General features: G+C 37.6%; 2 protein-coding genes across 2 annotated transcripts; one reads left to right on the plus strand and one right to left on the minus strand.

The window, feature by feature from the left end:
- Window positions 1-1,605: 1,605 nt before the first annotated feature.
- LOC106152952 (putative methyltransferase-like protein 25) lies at window positions 1,606-18,245 on the minus strand. The gene is made up of 7 exons (XM_013526698.2): window positions 17,300-18,245; window positions 16,126-16,876; window positions 15,747-15,854; window positions 15,559-15,581; window positions 15,060-15,230; window positions 14,601-14,747; window positions 1,606-14,379 (listed from the first exon to the last, which is right to left on the minus strand). Exons 1-7 carry the CDS (start codon window positions 17,885-17,887, stop codon window positions 14,293-14,295), a joined length of 1,875 nt encoding a protein of 624 aa, XP_013382152.2. The 5' UTR covers window positions 17,888-18,245; the 3' UTR covers window positions 1,606-14,292.
- Window positions 18,246-19,065: 820 nt separating this feature from the next.
- LOC106166533 (uncharacterized) lies at window positions 19,066-21,926 on the plus strand. The gene is made up of 4 exons (XM_013545132.2): window positions 19,066-19,529; window positions 19,878-20,033; window positions 20,736-20,849; window positions 21,289-21,926. Exons 1-4 carry the CDS (start codon window positions 19,248-19,250, stop codon window positions 21,511-21,513), a joined length of 777 nt encoding a protein of 258 aa, XP_013400586.2. The 5' UTR covers window positions 19,066-19,247; the 3' UTR covers window positions 21,514-21,926.

Raw genomic sequence — 21,926 nt, forward strand, 5'->3', positions numbered from 1 at the left:
GTAATGTAGGGAATTATGAATATGCAATATTGATATCATATCCCTTTATTTATGCCCATTAATGGCAGCTCTAAAAGAGGGAATTTTTCGAAGAAGGAGAATAATAGCAGAGTGCAATATCACACTAGTGAAAAAAATAACTCATTGTAACGAACCATTTCATATACATATGGGATGAATGTCTTAAACTTATATAATTTTGAACGCTTAATTCAAGCGTGGGCTCGAAATAGGACATTACCTTTTAGACTAACTTAGTGGATAATGCAATCCAAAGATTCCACGGTTCGTGTCAGATTTACGTAAGGTCGCGCAAAGAAAACCCAAGTCCACATATTGACCAGTTAAATTATTTATTCATTGACGCTCGGTAGCTACATATAATAAATGAAGTCTCCAACTCTTAACTCGTCAGCTCCGTACTCTGTCGTTTCCAATCTCCTCCTTCGCTGCTTCCTTCAACGTCTCTCCCTTCTATCTCTAGGTATCGCTTATATACTTATTTCTTATCTACATGTATGGTCCATGACACAAACTTTAACTACCTATAATTGTATAATTAATATCTTTACCTCGGCATTATACACAGAGACTGCCGCATTACTCAAGAGCCATTAGACTACAAGACATTACGTCATACGACTTCAAAAGATATGTATGTCGACATCATTTCAAACAATTTCAAACAACGTTTTGTAACAAATATTTTTTATTGTCCTTGCTCAATCTTCATAAAATGAGTATATATTTAGCTTACATCATTAAAATCATAATTTTTGATATTTGTTTGTTCTTATTTGTTCCATGAATTGCTGTTAATTTTCACCTTATTTAACAAAACAGGTCATGTAACACAATCTTCTCTAAATAATGGTAATGTTGTGATCGGAGTTTTTTCCTTCCTCCACCTGGTCTGCTCTTCATGTGCCAAGATAGGCCACCACAGGTGAGTGAGTTAGGCCAGGTGGGGACAGCACGCCCCCTGCAGGTCATCGTCAGTATTGTGACATCATACCTGTCACACATCCATTGTCTCAGATCTCCCACTCCGAATCGGACGTGCTACAATCAACGATCTCTACAATATTCTCACAGAGCCTAACAATAGCCAGTGATCACTCTCCAATTCAGTAAGTAGACACAGTGAATACTTCAGTAAGATGTCATATATTAAGTGTGATCTATAATACACACTACTGAAATATTACTTGAAAAATTTCATTTACACATTATGTGTAGATGTGTCCCAAACAATGGGCAACTTCCAGCTTGACCCCTGTTCCTTCTATCAAACCTACAAACAGAACTACTTCTTAAAACTAACAGATCTCAACAGTTTTATTTTGAGAAGTGTTAAAATTATGTGTAACACACCTGTACGTTATACGCAAGTTATTCAGTGTTGTGAAGGTACAGAACTAATGAAACAATTTTAGAAAAATTAATGGAATAACCATCAGACAGCTTGCTCAATTTTGAGTTAAAATATACATAAGACAAAAACAATTGTATACATTAAGTGTCTTATAAAGCCCAAAGGCTTTTCTTCTTGTAACACATTACAATACATTGAATAAATGAATGAATGAACCAGATGAAGGATACTAAAGGGCAAATATAATTTATTGATCACAATAAAAGGATTTATGTGATATGAGATTATCAATGTTATGTAAGCTTCCAAGGAACTTGACTTTTATAAATTAAACTCCAGATGTTTCTTCCCTAATTTCAGTCAGGTTGTCCCCTCTTTGTTTTTTTTACACCTAGACTTAATTACTTCCAAGCAGCACTGGTGAGACACATATGATGGAAGGCACAGTGATTCAGCCCTGAGGCAACATCAAACCAAGTTACCCACACAAGAAACCGAATCAATCAAAGCAGTGGATCAGAAAAACTGAAGTTAATGAGAGCAGTGATGAATCTGATGACTCAGATTATATTTTAAAACATGTACACGGTGTGAATGATGGACAGACAAATGAATCAATTGAAATCAATATAGCAGGCATCAGGTGCAAATGCGAAGCAGAGAGCGGAGCAGCTATGAATGTCATAGACAGGTACCAGTTCACAGCCTTCAGAAACAAGGACAAAGGGAACACTAGAACTTAAACCCACATCTGAGTGACTCAAAACTATACAATCAGACCTCGAAGCCCCCCCCCCCCCCCCCTTACTTGGAATGACAAGTCTCAGAGAAATGAGCATGATTAAAATAAGGGAGGATGGAGAAAAATAATATCCGAATAAAGAAAGATAACACCATAACAAGAAAGAATACAACATCAAGCCAATTGGTTTTTTGTGTTGACATGGCAACTGGTCAGAGGCTCACCAAGAACGAACAAGTACGTTTTATTTAGATTCAGTTAGAGACCACCTGTTATTAAGAGAACAGCAATTCAGTGGAAAGAAGAGAGGAAGAAACCAGCTGTTGCCTGGGGAAATGAAGCTTGCTTGAGGTGAATTTCTCAGAGGTATAGCAGCCATAAACGCCTTAACTCTACTGCTGCTGAATTCTTTTAAGAAGAGAAGAAATAAAACATGTTTTTAACAACCATCTGTTTTTATATCTGTTTAAATTTGTTGCTGTTGTTGTTGTTGTGCTTAAGGCCAAGTCTATGGATTATAGAGAGAGCCTGCCAGAAAATGCCAGAAAGAGGTATGATGAGAAGATCGCTGAAGTGGACAAAAGACCCTTATACCATACCAAAGAAAGACTTTGACACGGACAAGAAGACATGGCCGGATATGAACATAACAGACATTTATCATTTTTTGATCTATCAGCACTCTGCCTATACCCGTGAGCAATTTAGAAGCCATAAATCTTTGGAAGCCTACAAGCTTCAAGATGGTTGGGTAAAAGATGTCTTCCACAAAGATGCGAACGGGCTTCATATAATGAAAGCAAGGGTAAGTGCATTTTGAATAATAAAAAAAAAAAAAATCTTAAAAGAATGATCGAAGGAATTTTACCAGATACATGTATATTATCATGACTGCTATGTCAAAGGGACATACAATTCTACATAGAAGACCATTTTTTTACATTTTCAAAATGGTGAACTGTTCAGTAAGCATACCTGTAGCAGTAATTTTTTGGCCTAGAAAAGGTCCATGCTGGATCAAGTTTGACTTAGGTACATGGATGTTTTATGATTAAAGGTCTACAATTTGAGAAAAATAACCTCTTTGAAATTTTTATCTACATGCTTGTTATGGCAGTACTAATACAGTTGCTGCAGGGGCTGTACATTAAAAGTTTTCCATAATTTGTAATATGTTTGCTGTTTAGATCTAAATATTTGGTCATATGTTAAATATACTAATAAATTATGAATAAATTTTGTGGATTAAAAATATCAAAATGCTTGTTACATGTGGGCTTTCCATATTTATGGCTTTTCTTTTATCTGTACTTTACATTATGATACAGACAGTATTAAGGAAGGCATTACCACATTTGGACCATAGTCTATTTGTCTCATTGCAATTAATCTTAAGGGTAGCTCTCTAGTTAAAACTATTTATTCGGTGTATTAAAATGTGCATTCATTGTATAAATTAAATTCTAGTTAAACACAACTAACTTTCATGTTTAAGTGCAAAGTTTGCAATTAAAATGGAAACCGCATTTCACAGGAACTATTTCTATACCTCATCTTTGCCTCATTCTTCAAATTATATTTATTATACATTAATATGTATTTCTCGTCGTATGTTGCAGGTTTACCATTCCATTGGTGTTCGAGAAAAGCTTTCAGAGCCTTGGGTGATTGTCACTGCAGATGGGGAGATTGACTGTGCCCACTGCACATGCATAGCAGGCCTTGGGGAAACCTGCAGTCATATTGCTGCCCTCCTCCTCGCCATAGAGACATGGACAAGGAAGGAGACAACAGTTACTGATGTCCCTGCCTACTGGGCAAACCCTTCAGCGAGTCATGAACTGGAACAACCCTATAAAAGGATGCAAGAAATAGACCTGCAGTCAGCTAACAAGAAATGGTTGCACCCAGACACCCAATCTACTCCAGCCAAAGACATCACAACGACCATCCCATCCCCAACCAGAAATGAAAGAGATTCCGTCTTCAGTACCCTTCATGCAACTAGCAGATGTGCCATTTTGTCATTAACTCCTGGCTTTTCTAGCCAGTTTAGGCCCAAAGCACTGTTGGGTCAGTGGCCTGTTGACATTTCACTATGAAGAAGAACTGGCATCTTGACAGCTCTGATATCAGTGAAATTCTGAGACACACTAGTGACACTGACATCTCCTTCAGCAAAGAAGAAGCCACATAATATGGTGGCCCCTATTGGATATTTCGACTTTTCGACTTTATTTCGACTTTTCAACTTTTTTCTGTGGACGGCTTTTTGCTGCGGAACTTTTACACATTTGGCACGCGGAAAGCAAGCGACTTAAACATTGGAAAATCTTATTAGATATTATTTTAAAGCTGGATACACAGCAACTGAGATTGCTAAAACTATGTCACTTGCCCATGGCACCTATGTAAGGTGAGTGTAACTTTCCATATGATATGGTACGGAAAGGTTAGTATCCTCACTCATCAAACTTAATTATTTTGTAACTAATTATTTAAGGGGTCACGTCGATGCGCGGGAGTGTCGGGATGTAGTCTTATGTAACACCAGTTTTCAGTGCTTACTCAAGCCTTGAGGGCTTTGCATATTTATTTATTTGTTTTTTATTTTGCAAAAAGGGGACAATCAAACTCACCATTTGGGCAACAATACAGACTTGGTAGACTAACAGAATCCAAAATTTACAATATCACTCAACTGACATAAACTCGCCTGCAATTGGTGTTGTGAAGGGCATATGCTATCCAGCATCATTCACAAATGCTGCTGTGGACTGGGGTACAAGAAAAGAGGGGATAGCACGAAAGCATTACATCAAGTACAACAGTGGCCACCGCCAGAAATTCTCTGTAAGGGACAGTGGGCTAGTAATAAACCCAAATTGTTTTGTTTGGGGCAAGTCCTGATGGGACTGTCAACTGTGACTGTTGTGGAACTGGACTCGTAGAAATAAAATGCCCATATTCCTTGAAAGATTCAGCTGACATTAATGAACCTTGGCTTGATGGTGGAAAATTGAAGAAGGTGTTGGGAGCGCACGGGGATCAAGAGACGCTCCCGATGACGTAATTATGTAAATAGAATCCATTAACTTTTGGGACGCTGATTGGACATGGACCTGCAGCAGAAAATCCGCATAAGATCGTCGCGATAAAAGAAAGTTGTATATAAGATTGTATTTGTTATGAATCTTGGTCAGTTGTTGAATAAAGCATTGTTACGTTGATTTATCCTTGTGGTTGACTTGGTTTCTGTGGTACACACTTAGGTGAAGTTTTAGACCAACGAATCTGGGATCGATCGTGAGAGTGAAAGGTTCCCAGCAGGCATAGTTGCGTTGGATCAACGTTGAAAACAGGTTGATACGTTGAATTGCCATTGATCAACCTAATTTCAATGTAAAATCATTGTTGATCCAGCCACGTCGAAACACCGTCATAATGTGACGTTGACTCAATGTTGTATTTTGGTCAATGACACAACCTTGCAGTTATGGAATGTAATTTAAAATATTAATTATCGAAAACGTGATACTTTGTTTATCAATACTGTAACTAAATTTATCAAAATAATTACAAAATGGTTTAAAGTAAAAGTGACAGTTGTTTTGTGTCTTTAGTTAACTAGTGAATTTTCTTAACTTGTTATTCAGAAATACAATCCAATAAACTGAATTCCTTGCAAGGTCAGCTAACACTAGGATGAATAAGTTGCTGTAAGTGTGACGGAGTTAACAGTTCTTGGTAACCTGTTATAGATAGACAGGTTGAGGTGACTGTGACTTTGTTATACATACATGTAGTTATATATATATATATATATAAGAAAAGAACTATATATATTAATCTAAATCTTGGAAATTTTAACTTAAAGGCCATACATTACTACCCTACATATATTTAGCCATCAAACATGTCCTACTGCTAAACACATCCAGGCTAATTTCCCGCTGGGTGGGGTTGACATAACATTGTTTTCTGATGTTGATACAACGTTGTTATCTGAGGTTGACACAACTTTCAAATCAATGTCTTCTCAACATTATGGTTCAATGTTGTTTCAACGTTAAAACAACATAATTTGCCTGCTGGGTTACTTGTGTAAGTGAGCGTAAGTGAACGATAGTGAGTGAAAGCTTCCTACGATTTAGTATGTTCAGTACATATTTTTGCAGGCTCGTCCAGTCCTTCACAAGTGTGCACAGAAAACTCAAAACTGCAATGGCTCAAGGACAACTGGCTGGTGTTGTGGAGTTGGCCAAACTTGCAGAAGCTCTTCGAGTTATGACGCACAATATACAAGGGCAGCATAGACGGGAGGTGATGAACTCCAGGGTGCAGGATGCGATAAGTGGTGTTACTACATGCAACGGGAATATCCCGTCAGAGGTTAGAGCCTATATAGACGAATTAGATGTGGTTAATGTAGGAATACATGACGTACTGGGGGTATCATCAAATTAATCATCAGAACATCAAAAGGAGCTCTGAGATGGGAAATAGATTTTTAAATACGCAGGCAGATAGGAATGGGATGACGTGGGCGGCTATTAAATCTTACATACAGAGATCATTTTTGTCGGCTAATGAGGAAGAAAGGCTTAAATCAGAATTAGAAGTTTTAAGGCAGTCGGTGTTCGAAACTCTTACAACGTTTAATAGGCGATTCAGGGAGAGCGCTAATAGAGCGTTCAACGTACCTAGACAGGGAGAAACTGAGCGCTTTGTCATCAGGGCATACATTCGTGCTTTGTCAAATAGAAATATGGCAGAGGAACTTATGGTAAGAGGTTGGCCTGCCACGCTGGAGGAGGCCATTACGTGGACAGAGCAAGAAAATTCGGGGAGGGAAATTTTTAGGCAAATCATAGGAGTAGGAGAAAATTTGAGGGAACAACAGACAAATGTTGTAACACAAAACGCAAGAATAGAGGAAGACATGGAAATAGGCGCTACTGGGCCAGACAGACACAACAGAAGCATGACACAAACAAAACAAACGCAGCTTGACGCAATACTGGCAAAATTTACAAATACCGCACAACAATTAGAAAATGCTCTCATGCAACAACACAAAACAAACAAACGAACGATTACAAACACGGATGGCCAAAGTAGAAACTAGGGTCTTCCAACTCCCCCAACCCACAAAGACAGCATCAGGGTAATTTTTCACGGCGGGCGGCTAACTTCTCTCAAAAGCTACACACACGACGAAACACAGATTGGACAGAGGACGGCCGGCCTGTCTGTTTCAATTGCAATAAGGCAGGCCACGTTAGGTCAGAATGTAGACAATTGTTAGCACAACAACGGGGTCATTTAAACTAGATTCTGCAGGCAGTACAGCGTCCAGATATCGTAGGTAAGGTGTTCTTCTGTCAGTACAGGGAATAAAATGTAAAGCATTAGTAGACTCTGGAGCCTGTTGTAGCTGCCTGAAGTGAAGTTTTAGACCAACGAATCTGGGATCGATCGTGAGAGTGAAAGGTTACTTGTGTAAGTGATCATAAGTGAATGATAGTGAGTGAAAGCTTCCTACGATTTAGTACGTTCAGTACAAAGGAAAGCAGCTATTACATGTCCAATCACAACCATTTCTTACGGATACCAAATACTGTGACTTTTTTGTGTGGATACCTCACACAGTTTGCATGGTGTTACAGGGTCCAACATACCAGTTACAAGTGGCATGGATAGAGAATTCATGTAGAGACATAGCTCAAGTCAAGTATACCAGCACACATCCATGCCACATTGGACATGAAATAAAAGAGTGAAACCTCAAAGTCATGTTTTTATTTCATCCTGTGACCAACCCACAGAATCACACTAGTAACAAGCTCTGCTACACTGCCAAACTGCTCATAAATCGAGTAATGACAGTGGAGTTAGTTTTGATATACAATAACACAATTGATAAATAAGATATTAGAAGGGCCCAGTGCACAGGTAGTCTCAACAGACAGATGTATCATTCCAACCAACAGATCAGTCTAGGGATAACAGCAAGGAGAGAACGCGTGAAAGGAGTAAAGAAAGAAGAAGTGAATGGAGGAAAGATAGAGGAGAGGAAACGGAAAGAAAGCATTCACGTTGTGGTAAGTGGACTTTTCATACTGAATTGAATTGTTTTGCCCGAAATATGTAATGCTACAACTGTGAGCGCATTGGTCATTTGGCCGTGGTTTGCAGCACTATAAAGCAATAGAGGTGTCTGCGTAATAAGGTAAAATTGAAAGATTTACAGGCGAGTTGTTTTCTGGGAGATATCATGGGAGAGGACCCTATAGAACATTATTTGATAAAAATCCATCTTAATACCCTGACAGTTAAGGCCATGATTAACACAGGTGTATCAAAAACTTGCATTTCCAATAACATTATGAGAGAACTAAAACATGAAAAATAATCCACAGTTAAGATTTTAAAATTGGACCTGTCAACAATCTCAGGAAATCACTGGTTGTGCTTTAATTGACTTTATCATAGGCAAAAACTCCTTCACTCATAAATTTTACATTTTGCAAAGCCTTCCCAGAAATGTTATTTTGGGCATTGATACCCTAAAGGCAAATGGGACTACCTTTGACATGAAAAACAGCGTCCTATCATTTAATGATAAAAAGTTGTCACACAAATAAACCAAATTATGTAGGCCTAGTGCGTACCAATCAGAAAATAACTGTAGGTCCCTGAACTGAAAGTTTAATTCCTGTAAAAATATCTGGAGCAAATAAGGCTAACTCTAAAAGTCTATTGTTAGATCCTGTCGATAACAACTATTTGGTGGCTAGGTGTGTTATAGATAAAAATCGCAGCATGTGTAGGATTTACAGTCCCACTGACAACTTTTTAATTCAACACTAAAAATTTCAATCCCGGATATAAAGATTTTTAAAAATAAATTTTCAAAATTTTTAGCAAAAGAACACAAACTAAATCTGAACCTGGAAAAAGCTGCTTCAGCAGCATGAAACCAGCAAACCATCTTTAACAATCTGGCTGAACCCCTATTCACTGGAGAGTTACAACTACCTGTACAGGCTCCAAGTGTTGACAATATACTCACATATACAGCAATCGGGGTTGCCGTAGCTTCATTGTTAATATCAGCGTACAGTTTAAAGATCTTATCAGCCTCAATTTTTTCAGTTAATAAGGCACATGCCACACCCAGCTTCATCTATGAATATCCCACCACACCCTCTACAACGTCTATACCCTTTTCCATCAGTGACCTCATCAGTGTGGAATATATTCCTACTGCCTCAGTAATCATCGCAATCTTGGTGTTAGTTTCCCTTTTTATAGCAATTTATCTCTGCTCAAATCGAGAGGAAAACGTAGTGTCATTGGAAATAACGACTGGGAGACAATGTGTAACCATTCCTATTTTGGCCTTACACACCTGTCCCCATGATTTAAAGGTATCTGGTCAACCGTCATATATTATTGACCACATTCAATTATCTGCACTGCCTACAGTAACAATAGCTTGGGGCAATATTACACTGATGAATGCCATTTCAAAGTTTGAATATAAACTACCAACTGAAGTCAAAGTTGGTCTCCTGAGCTACTTGAAATTAAAGAGGATGGCAAAAATCCCTTTTGATGTACATTTTGTTGCATTACACCACAAGAGAACCTTTTACATACCCATAATGAACTAAGCTTGTATCGTGCACAATGTGAAGCTCTTATACTAGTAGAGATCAATCAGCATCGATCAATGTTTGATAAATTCCACCAACCATACTGATGTCTCATAGTGACTGTCTCTGTTCCAGAGTTTGCTATTTTGTAGTTATAGTATGTGTAGTAGTTAGAACATATATATATTTTCCTTATTCCATTTTAAATGTAAAATCGTAAATTTGACTTAACCTGTAATTTGTTATTTGCCATTGACTTATGATGGAATACACTTGTAAATGTATTATATAATGGTCATGGTTCTGAGAAATAATTAAAATTTTTTCCCTTGTCTGGAATACATAATAATATATATAGATATATAAAGGTAATGGGTCAGCTCAAGATTTGTTCTGTAGAAGATTGTTTATCTCTGTTATACTATTTTAAAATAGTTTTGGGCATGAAACTTTCTGGCAAAGGGAGCCATATCATAACTCAATAAGACAATTACATAGTGTGGCACTCCTAGTATGAAAATTTATAACTCTGAGATGTTACATGTCCATCTCACCTCAGCATTGCGAGCTCCAGACATCTGTCTCTGTCTGACTACTTTATTCCATGTGCAAATCATTAATAGTCATTTTTCTAAGAACCCCTATTGTATTGTATTGTGTACTGACTTACTATGTGTTACCTTTGTGTGTAAAGATCACCTATGTAACCCATTAGCATAAATATATATATATATATTTCTAAAGAATCTCATTGTATGTAGACCACAATAAAGGAGGGCCTTCCGTAGCCCTTCAGGAGTAGTAATAGGAGTAGTAGCAGTGGCTGTAGTAGTTGTGGGAGCTGTGACGCTGAATAAAACCTGGGAAAAACTAAAGGAGTGTTGTGTTCCTGACTGTCTATGAAATATTTATCATTCTCTGTGTTTGTATGCCTAAGACACATGCATATCTGAAATCTCATAGGTTGAAACCTTCACATGTTAACTATTGCATAACAATAAATTAGTTGCTGCCACTGTGGTATACACATAGAAAACACGAGTATAAAGTCTGCATTTTGGACTTTAAATTTAGAACTGAACATGTGAGGATGTTGTTATATTCCTTCTCCCATGCATCAGTGACGAGTGAAATTTAAGAAGAACCTGGGTAGGGAGTATCATGAACTCCTCACATAATGGCAAGCTTGACCAGGGTTACTGCGGGGGAGGGACATAATTATAGATCTTACTTTGGAGATGTATATGGCTATGAAGAGGACAACTGGGATTATCAAGAGGATTACAATATTAATGGCAGACTTGTAGAATATTTATCTAAGCTAGCCGACTTGCTAATGAGACAATATGGCTATTTGGAGCAACAAAATAAGGACATTACTGGACAGAATGATGGAAATGACAATGTAGTGGAGCTTGAAAGAAAAAGCAATGATGAAAGTGGTGATACTGAGAGAAAAGAATCTGAAATGAAACCAGAAGTTAAAGAAAGGATTGAATACAAAGTATATGGACCATTAGAAACAGAGAACAGATGACGAGGGACAGACTACTGTCAAAGAGGATGAAAAAACAGAATATAGATTTTATAACTAAGCTGTGGTGTTGTGTTGCTTTTCTCTTCGGGCATAAACCCAAGTCAGGAATCTTGTACCGAAACTTGAATCTTCTGTAGCCCCTTTGAGTAGATTATACCCCGCAGACCTCAGATTGGTACTTGGTGTGCCACATCTGCTTGACCCCCGAATGGCAGTGAGAGAACAATAGGATGAAGACTTAAAGATGATGTCTGATTTCCTGAGTGAATAACAAGACAAGTGCAGCCATTTAAATGTTTTGGGCATCAATTTCTTCTCAGGTTTACTAATAAATGAAGTTATTGCAAATACCAGATACATTGACAGTTTTGAATTTGTAATCACAAACTTGAGTGTAATCCACCCACTTGTAGCAGTAGAAATTATAACTGTTTTGAATGAAGTCTTCGGGGAGGAATTACCAGTGCCTACAGTTGATGATGTCATTTTGGAGGATATTGATGACTTGGTATAGCAGTTGGTTTTTGATTATGAGGCAGAGGAAGACTCCTTTGCAGACCTACTAGATGAGAATGAATAGTCAGATTGAATTTATATGGGGCTATGGGCCTGGGTAAAAGTGCACAAAGATCTTTATTCCTCCCCATGACCAACCTATATTGGCATGCTAGTAACAAGCTCTGCTACACTGACAACCAGCTCCTAAATCTAGTTATCATAGAGGAGTCTGCACAGCAAATCTGCAAGAGGCAGACAACATTAGGGATAAGCAACGTGCTATGCAGCTTATCCTTCAGGAATATCTAGTGAAGTCACACTCTTCTCTTAACTACTGATGGGGAAAGCCAAGCCCATTTTGCTTGGTGTAATGAACCATTACAAATACTGATAAGTTTAAATTTGCATGTATGTAATTTGCATATTTGTTAAATTTATCCACAGTTAAGTTTTAATTTATTCTAATGTATTCAAGCATGGCAGGTTGCATGCCAGTTATAGAAGATAGTTTGGAATGCAAAGTAGGATCTGGTATAAAAGAGGCAACAGAGCCACAGAAGGGACATATAGATAGAGACATAGATGTAGATACATAGAGAGAGAGCAAGCAGGCTGAACCTGAATAAATAGCCAGTTGGTTATTACAAATGGCGAGCTCCCAGGTTTCACCTTAAGCAGCTGAGACCAAAAGGCAGTTTATAGTCAAGATGCTGTGTGAAGAATGCTGTATGAAGGCTCAGACATTTACAGCTGGCTGTTAAATTGTCTCGGTGTATTCAGCAATCTTCTGAAAACGCAGGTAACGAGCAAAGATGTACTTTTATTGTCAAATTCTCTTGATAATCTGTGGGAAGTAATGAAAGAAGAGACAACGACGTACGACAAAGGATACAAACTATCTATTGAAGCAATGATAAGCAGCATTCAGATGGAAGTGCGGCAGAGAAGCACAGTGGATGATGGCAGCTGTGATGAAGAAACTTCAACATTCAGTTAAATAAACCACGTAGAGAAAACTATAGCTTCCTGTCTCAGTTGACTTATTGGTGAAAAGCAACTCTAAGAACCTGAATAACCAACCAGCTGGTTATTACAGTGGGTGGTAATTTGATTGTATATACAAAGATCACTTTTGTTGGCAAAAATAGAGGAGAGATAAAGATCCGAATTAGAAATTCTAAGGCAGTCAGCATTTGAAACCCTAACAACATTCAATAGGCAATTTAGGGGGAGTGAAAATAGCGCATTCACCTTCCCTAGACAAGGAGAAACTGAGTATTTTGTAGTCAGGGCATATGTAGGTGAATTAGTGAATAGATATCTAGCAGAGGAGCTTATGGTAAGAGGTCGGCCTACAACTCTGGAGGCGGCTATCATATGGACAGAACAGGAAATTTTTGGGAATGAAATATTGTGCTAAAATACAAATTAAGCATGGGTTGCTGACAGAAATAAAAATCCTATTTGCCAAATTCACATTTCAGTGGAACACCTGTCCTCTCCTCTGAATCTCTCCAGTCTGCCAGATTTTCTTGATTTCAGTAATGTTTGATTGTATCACCCAGACAATTCCACTTATGTTCAATACAGCGAGTCAGAATGCAAAAGTCTCATAGAAAAGGATGAGACTCAAAATACTGATCCAGACAGTGACATAAGTGCTTCATTTTTCTAAATCAACTTAAAGGACTCTTTTAAGAAGTGTTTCGGTGACCAATTGTGTGCAGCACCAGAAAGACAAGAAAGAGGATAAGTGCAGCAGCATGATAACTGTCAGAGGGACATATCTAAACAATCATGACTCTGTGTGGTGTTCCCAACCAGGGAAAAGGCAGCCCATAGGTAACCTGTTATGTGCAACTTTGAGAACTTTTACTAAATTCAAGGAAATTAGTGATGCTTTAAATATGAAAACTATCCAAGAAAGGCAGTTTTACACTTAACAGAACTACCCTGCTTGGGGTCTACACACAACATGGGTCAAAAAGGTTGTCCCACCCCCAATTCCATTCCAAAGGAAAGTAACCAAGGAAAATAAGAGAAAAGAAGGAGAAAGACTGACAGGATTGTATCTTTTCAGAGGATATCAGTATGTAACATATACAAGTTTAGGACTTCCACCTCTGCTTACTGTTGCTACTTGACTTTTATGACCTTTCCAATGGCCCAACCTGACTATAGCAGTAAAACATTGCACTAAACAGACCTTATTTGCTTACAATACCTCTTTCTGTCCATTGATGAGTGTCTGAACCATGTTCTGAACATTATTATCTTCAAATAATAATAATAATAATAATAATATTGATAAATAAATAAAGAATGAAAGAAATTTGTATGACTTTTTTTACATTGTTCATTATGTTCTTAATTCAGTAATTTCGCGTGCTTGAAAATCCAGTATATCCAATCTATGTTCCATACAAACTGGTGGTTTCAACTATTGCTGGAAAGAATACTTTTCAAGATAAAAAGCTTCTTAAGCTTTTGTTGCGATAATGGCATAGCACCTTGGAGAAATGGCTCGGTCAAACAACTGGACTAAGTGGACTGTTTTGCTGTTAGGCTGAAAGAGAGGATAGGCAGTGTGAGTGGAACAAATATGGGATTTTCATGACACAGTGCTAAAACAACTGAAAACCTTAGAAACTGCATACACATCAATTTTAGGAAATTAAATAATTGTAATTAATTGTAAGAAGTAATTTAACAATTTCAGTGACAATACTGGACTTAAAAGTAATAGGCAGCATATTTAAGTTCTGTTTTCCGGCAACCTATATTTACCCTTGTCAAAAGAAAACTAAGTCTATCCAAGACGATAAGACTTTCAATAACAGGTGCCAGCAGAGTTCTCAGAAAACAAAATGCTTCAAGTTTGCTCCTTTCTGATGAATGCTGGTTTTCATATTCTTTGATCATCTGGTCAGATATCTGAAACATACAAAATTTAAGTTTTCAAACAGCTGAGAGCAGCAATTCAAGTTTAGGAAGAATTTTACAAAAACATCCTTCTGCTAACTAATTTTATCAGTTACAAATGCGAACACTTTTTATTTTGTCACTTATCACAAATATAAGTGGTAACAGCTCCTGTACAAACCATCATGCTAAATGTGTGTGTGCATGCATTTGGTGTGCGAGAGCGTGTGTGTGTTTAGTTAGTCTAGAGCATAAAAACAGCATAAAGACAGTTGAAAATCTTTTAAATGATAAAAAGGATCATTCACATAAAGTCACTGATACCTTTTCTTGATCAAATCCTAACTTTGCAAGAGCTTTCCTAACATATTGTGTAAAACTGGAACACTTGGCTGCTATTCTTCCCACTTGCCATTCCTTGCTCACTTTGCCATTGGACAGGTCTCGGAGAATCACTTGCAGTAGGGCTCTCCAAAACTTAGACTGGTCTGATGCCTGAAAAGAAACAGCTATTAGCATCGATCTATCTCTTCCCACATTTATGGCACATTCAGAACAGCAGATCAACAAATCCACGGATCAAATAGGGCAACCCACTTAAAAGCTTGTCACTCTATTCCTGATTAGACACTGAATAGATTCCCTGAAGGGGATCACACAACAAGCATTCGAGTGGGTTGGCACTATTTGATCCACGGATCTGTTTGTCTGTTGTTCTGAATGTGCTCTCTCTCTCTCTCCACACATAAACATGCCCACAGAAACAATCTCACACCTTTCTTTGTTACCTTTTTCTTAAACTTTTCAATATGACTTTTCTTACCTCTATACTTTCTTTGGTTGATTCTGAAAAAAAAAAAAAAAAAAAAAGGTGAAACATGTTTTTAAGAATCCAATAGCTATAAGTGTAAAAACAGAAATAAATGTTCCCCAAGCCTTACATATATGCAATTTTAAAGGAGTAACTATGTATTATGGGAATGCAGCACATCTCTGTTACTTGCTGATTACCTGTAAGTCTTTCAAGTGACTGTGATGCTAACATCCTTGCATTTCTCCCAAGACTGAAAGCACATTTTCTCAGGTATTCTGACATTGGGAATCCACTGTCTTTAGTACCTGTGCATAATGGAGTGTTTATAGATCAATTTATTCATCAAGTTCAAGAACTGAAAATGAAAATCCATTTTCTTCTCCTTTAGTTGTATGCGTCAAACAAATTCTTACTATAATGCCCATTTTAATAACAAAATAATCAAAGTTCTAGTCAATACAAATGGTTTTCTCTGATATACATAAACACTTGATACAAAGACAAAACTGCCAGCTTACTATTGTAAACTAGTGCCACACACTTTATCTCAAAACATTATAAATTTTAATGTCTTACCTTCTTTTTGATTTCCATAAGGACAAGTGAAAAACTCCTCATCTATCAAGTGATAGCAACACCCCACAACACACAGCAGTCTGGCAGAGTCATTGTGAGCAAACAGTTTGAGTATTGTAGGGGACAGATTACCACAGGTGTGGAGACCTGTCAACATCACACACCTGTCAATGTCACACCTGTCAGGTGCGTTCTTTTCCTGCTTCAAAGTTTGTTCAGGTTCAGCCTCTACAGTGTCAGGTGTATTCAAAGAGGCCACCTCTTTCTTATCAGTATGATTTATTGCACAGTTTGCTGAGGACATTTCTAAACATCCCGATGAATCGTGGATCAACTTATCAGATAAATTGGAGGAGATCAACCTTTCCAAATCTGTAGATTCAGTCACAAACATAGTCATGGGTACATAAGAGCCACCATGCTGCCCTCTGTGACCTGCAGAGTCATGCGAGGTATCTCCCCCCTCCCTATCATGTGGACCACCCAAATCTCCTCCATCTTGTTGTCCATGGTTGTTCTCTTTCCATTTTGCCATTCGTAATTCCTTCTTCTCTCTTCTAGTCAGTTTAATACCTGCTTTTTGATGAGTAGCATTTCTTTTCATGCCACTCCAATATTTTTCAAGTTTTCTGTTCCTGTCCTGAGCACCATTTGTGTTGATGTCTGAGGAGTCAATTCCAATTCCACACAGACTATACTCCATGGATAAGGATTCACTGAGGTATCCTTTACCACTTCCAATGTCTACAAACTGGAAGTGAATACATGGAAAAATAAGTGTCTTATGACTTTGTACTGGGACACAATATGATTAAATTTATATATTATGTATATATATTGCACATAAACAAATAAACAGTATATATGTAAAGTAAATTATACTGTGTCACAGAATTAAATTGACCATGCACAGAAAAAAATAAATACTAGTAAATAGATAATAATAAATAGATAATCCTAATAATAATACTGCAAACATCACAATCTTTCATAATAACTTTAAAGTCATTAAAATATACTTTTATCTAGCATTTGTGGTGTTTTTATTGTAAAAGAATAGAAATACTAGGAAACCTGCTTTCCATCTTTGTAGCACTCTATTAATTCACTCATAACAGTTACTGTAAGTTTCAGTATATCTTAATTAAACACAGTATTTATAAGACAACTGAACCTTGGATATTCCATGTCTTAGAGCCAGCTGACTGCAAGTCCTGGCCATCACTTGAACTTCATGGCTCTTCTTATCTGACATTCCAAATGGGATGAAATGATCCCCTGCCTCCCCTGCATTGCTGGTCTCTGATTCTACAATATGGTTTATATCTTCCAAAACACCCAGATAACCAAGGCTGTGCTGAAGAGCACTGATGATGAAGTTCTCTAACGACCCATGTAACTTATCAGAAGATCCGGTACTAGCCCCAGTAGAATAACTTGTTTGTACTTCTTGTCCTATGTTTTCATTTTTACCACAAAGTTTTGCATTTTGACCAATTCCAGAATATATCGAGTCCAGTTTCATGGGATTGCCAACTTTTTCTTTTAAAGCACTTTTCTTTGCGTTTACCTCTGACAGTTTTTGTAACAACTGTTCTAGGTAAACTGAGGTAGTTGCTAAAAGTTCTTGACCAAGACCTACTGAAACAAAGCTATCCCATTGTTTCTCTGTTATGAAGTCAGCCAAATGTGCGTTGGCTAACGGCAGATAGGGAGTCAAGAACGTAGTCACCTTTTCTATATTCGCTTCTAATTTTTCCATTCTGGCTGAGCTTTAATTAAAATTTACATGAAATACACTACACTGTGTCCAAACTTTTCGTCAATATAAAATTACAATTCATTTAAAGAATGCCATACATGTGGGTCGGACCACTTGAGGATGCACTTAATTTGCTGTAGTGAACCGCAGCCTCTTCTCGCACCGTGTCTCTCTCTCGCACCTGCACCTCGCCATACAGAGTCGTCCTCCGCTGCACGTCTTTACATAGACGTAGATAAAATTTTCTCTACTTCTGTGGTCTTTACAGGTCGAAGCTCGCCGTGGAACTGCTTTGTAACCGGTGGGTAGGTTGGAGAGTCCCAGCTCTCTCGCTCCGACCCGCACCGTCCTGCGTCGTGGCTCAAACTGCTCAGCGTCCACTCATTTCCGCCAGGTGGCGCAGGCTTCGTGGTCGCAGCTCGGGAAGTGCTTCTAGAACAAAACACTTGTTTACAACATTTGCTTTCTCAGCTTCGTGTATAATCACCCGAATTTAGTTTTTCCACAACCTCTATTTGCCTGTGCTAAAAATCAAGCCATGTGGATCCTTGCTACATGTACTTCTCGTTCGTCTGTCTGATTCCTGGTTGGAAGCACAGGATTCAAACAACTGCGCATGAGCGAATAGCGCGCTGTTTGAAATAAACAAATAAACAAATGAAATAAACCCCCAACCCCGCCCCATCTAAGATTATGTCAAGTCTGTAATTCCGGAGAGGTTGAAGATGAAGTGCATTTTATTCTGAAATGCGAGGCCTATAAGGAACTACGGGCGGCCTTCTACGAAAATATAAGTTTCCTATGTAATACTAATGCCCTCTCTCCCCCGGATATGTTTATACACATCATGAATACAAAAGAAATGGATGTGATTACGCCCCTCCTCATATTTGTACAGAAATGCATGGAGAAGAGAGTAAGTCTTTCTGCCCATGTCCAAACCAGATCATAGTACCAGTGTGAGACCCGTTATGCGCTGTCAGCAGAGACTGGGCGTGTAGATCAAACCTGGTAAATTGATTATGGAATGCGACATTCGTATACATGTGTACAGTCACTGATTTCAACAATTGCTAATCTATATATATATATATATATATATATATATATATATTTATTTATTTATTTATCTATTTATTTGTCTGTTCTATGTTCTAGCCACTAGTATCGTATTGTAATAGCGAGAAGCAAGTCGATTATTTTTAGAATCTATGCGCGCGCAGATCTTCCGTCACATTTGACCTAGTTATCATGGTCGGACAAACAAACGAAGTCAGACAGTGTGACAGTGTGTATACAGGGACAGTGACGTGACTTTCATCGAAGAGAAACAAACGTTTCAGTGCTTTACACTCTGAATATGGTTTGCACAAAACATTGTTGTTATGGCACCTGCAGAAATGACTCGCGTTACCCTATCAGACCGGAGATGGAAGGGGTGTTTTTCATCAACTTTCCAAAGCCTAAAACTCAACGGGAGAAGTGTGAAAAGTGGATCTATGCATGCGGGCGACCAAAAGATCAATTCAATGTTGAGAAAATAACAAAGTCCACGTACATTTGCAGTAAACATTTTGTCGGCGGTCGTGGACCAACAGAAGATTACCCAGACCCGATACCTGTTACTGCCAGTGCAGAAAGAGTAAGTACTGTACTGTATAGTGCATGGTTTCGTTTTTTTTTTTTTTTTTTTCAACTGGATTGCTATAACATGCATTTATCATTATACATTTCATCTTTTTATAAACTTACTTATTGGTATTATTCTACAAGTAAACAATGAAATCATGTATATTTTTCATTACTTGTTTGTACTGTTATAGTTAGATGTATTGTCTTTGATTGTACCTTATTTGTGAAGGTGTATCAATAAAGAATCTATTGCATAGTCATGCCATCGGTCAGTAAAAGAGGTTTAGATTGGTTATTGTTAAAGATTCTTCTCTAAACAATGTAGAAATGAGCCGTTTTATATTATTTTCTGATGTAGGTGAGGAAGATAAGTCGCCCTAGGAGAAAGCCTCCAGTGGTACGTCAAAACAGACTTCAAGCTGCAGAGGCCTTGCTCCAGCTTGGCGAATTCTCATCGTGCACAGAAGAGGGTGTTGGAACACATGAAAGAGAGGATAGCAGCTGTGCAGACCAGGTAATCTAGCACATGTTTTTGTTTATTGTAAAAGTTATATATGTGAAAATGTCATACAAAGTGTTTACATGTCTGTCTAGGGTTAAATATATTACTTTTTATGTATAAGGATAACTTAAATTGAAAGTGGCTAGATCCATTTAAAGTGAGAAGAGGGAAAGAACATAGCTTTTAAAGATAAGATTAACTGTTCACATGTCAGATTTTAGGGCTTGTGATAAAACAAGCTAATTACTGCCATCATTGGAAAAAGTCAACTAGGCATTGAATAGGTTACATATAATAGTGAAAAATTCAGATGAAATTATAGTAAGAACCATACCATGACAGGCTTCATTGCAGTACAGGTGTGATCACCTTAATTGTAGGTGTGGTAGATGACAATCTTTTAGGATAGGTGTCAATAAGGCTGTTGAAAGTGTGGGATGAGCAGTTATGCTAGCCTACAATCTTATGATTTGTATACGTGTCAAACTGCTTTCAAAATTAGATGGACAATGCATAGGGAAACATTAAGAATGATATAAAGGTATAGAAAATCCATTAAAAAATCAATCAGCTTATAAATACATGTTAAAGATAGGTGTTATTTGGTAAGTTCTGTTCAAGATAAAACATGTATGTACATTTTATCACGTGTCATGTGGAAAATATTCAGCATGAGAATATTAACAATTCATGGTTTTATTTATTAATATTCAGGATAAAATTCAAGCTGCTGAGGCCTTGGTCCAACTGAATGAGCTGTTGGATACACTGGTGGACCATGCTGAAGCAACACATGACGAAAGGGACAACTTGAATGAGAGACCAAAGGTATTAAATATGTTTATATAAATTACAAATGTTGGTAATTAATGTTTTCTTTGTTGTCAAAATAAAACCTCTGCACCTCTGCTTTCTTTCCAGAGAGTGAATGTCATCTTAATTAGATCCTGTATTTTTATGCCATATTTTTATCTGACACCTTACAATAAGTTTGGGCATTAAACATGTAGTTAGCACTTGCCCCTTTCTAGTATTGTTTGCAGCTGTCACTTGACTTTACAGGTAGATCTCCAGTCTTTCTTCATTGTTAGTGCAGTTCTGGTCACCTGCATTCATCATTACATCATTCTATTTAGATTCTTATCTTTTTGCCCTGCACTTCAAAAGAGGGATCCAGGGCTAGACATTATTTATTTATCTCACCTGTTCTACTTTAAAATACCTATTCTTGCTTTATGACAACTTTTTTTTATTTTGTATATTCCAGATGGCTTCTGTTGGGGTTCAGACCAAAGCTCCCTGTCAGTGTCACTTGACAAAAAATACTGAGGCTGATGAAAAGGCAGTAACTGATGCAGCTTCACAGACTGCATATGACAAAATGCACCTTCAAAGTAAAGTCGAAAACATGCTGCTGAAAAACCAACTGAAAACCTTATCAACCCCCATTACACCTCCCTCCAACCTGTTGATGACCTTTTTATTATGTTAGTTAGATTGCGTCGTGGTTATGGGTTTTTTATGCTTAGATTTTTATTCAATTTGTCAATTACTTCAGTACGCTGCATTTTTACAACATGGTTACAATTTCTTATTTTCATTTCACTGATTTGAAGGCCGATATGTTTCCAGATCGGTCAACTTTAGGAAAGTTTATGCCAAAGAGTTTCAAAGGTTTTAAAAATGTCAGATGTTCAGTTGATTGTACAGAGTTTTTTGTCCAGATGCCTAGGTATTTTGCAAGGCAAGGCAATCTGTTTTCCAACTACAAAAATCACCATACTTTCAAATGCCTTATTGCAGTGGCGCCAAATGGTGCATGTGTTTATATTTCTGAGTTGTATGAAGGTGCCATTAGTGACCGTGAAATTTTTTCAAAGTGTGGAATTTTAGATTATTTAGAAC

The sequence above is a fragment of the Lingula anatina genome, chromosome 1, assembly GCF_051362555.1.
Source record: "Lingula anatina isolate TDL-2025a chromosome 1, LinAna3.0, whole genome shotgun sequence".
In the NCBI taxonomy this organism is placed as follows: domain Eukaryota; kingdom Metazoa; phylum Brachiopoda; class Lingulata; order Lingulida; family Lingulidae; genus Lingula; species Lingula anatina.

What these genes read in the sequence shown, in the direction of transcription:
- LOC106152952 (XM_013526698.2), bottom strand. Translation starts at nt 17,887, where the DNA reads ATGGAAAAATTAGAAGCGAATATAGAAAAGGTGACTACGTTCTTGACT. An exon ending in TAAGACATGGAATATCCAAG is followed by an intron (nt 16,877 to 17,299) that starts GTTCAGTTGTCT and finishes ATTCACTTCCAG; the next exon opens with TTTGTAGACATTGGAAGTGG. An exon ending in TTATGGAAATCAAAAAGAAG is followed by an intron (nt 15,855 to 16,125) that starts GTAAGACATTAA and finishes CATTATGCACAG; the next exon opens with GTACTAAAGACAGTGGATTC.
- LOC106166533 (XM_013545132.2), top strand. Translation starts at nt 19,248, where the DNA reads ATGGTTTGCACAAAACATTGTTGTTATGGCACCTGCAGAAATGACTCG. An exon ending in ATAGCAGCTGTGCAGACCAG is followed by an intron (nt 20,034 to 20,735) that starts GTAATCTAGCAC and finishes ATTAATATTCAG; the next exon opens with GATAAAATTCAAGCTGCTGA. An exon ending in ACTTGAATGAGAGACCAAAG is followed by an intron (nt 20,850 to 21,288) that starts GTATTAAATATG and finishes TGTATATTCCAG; the next exon opens with ATGGCTTCTGTTGGGGTTCA.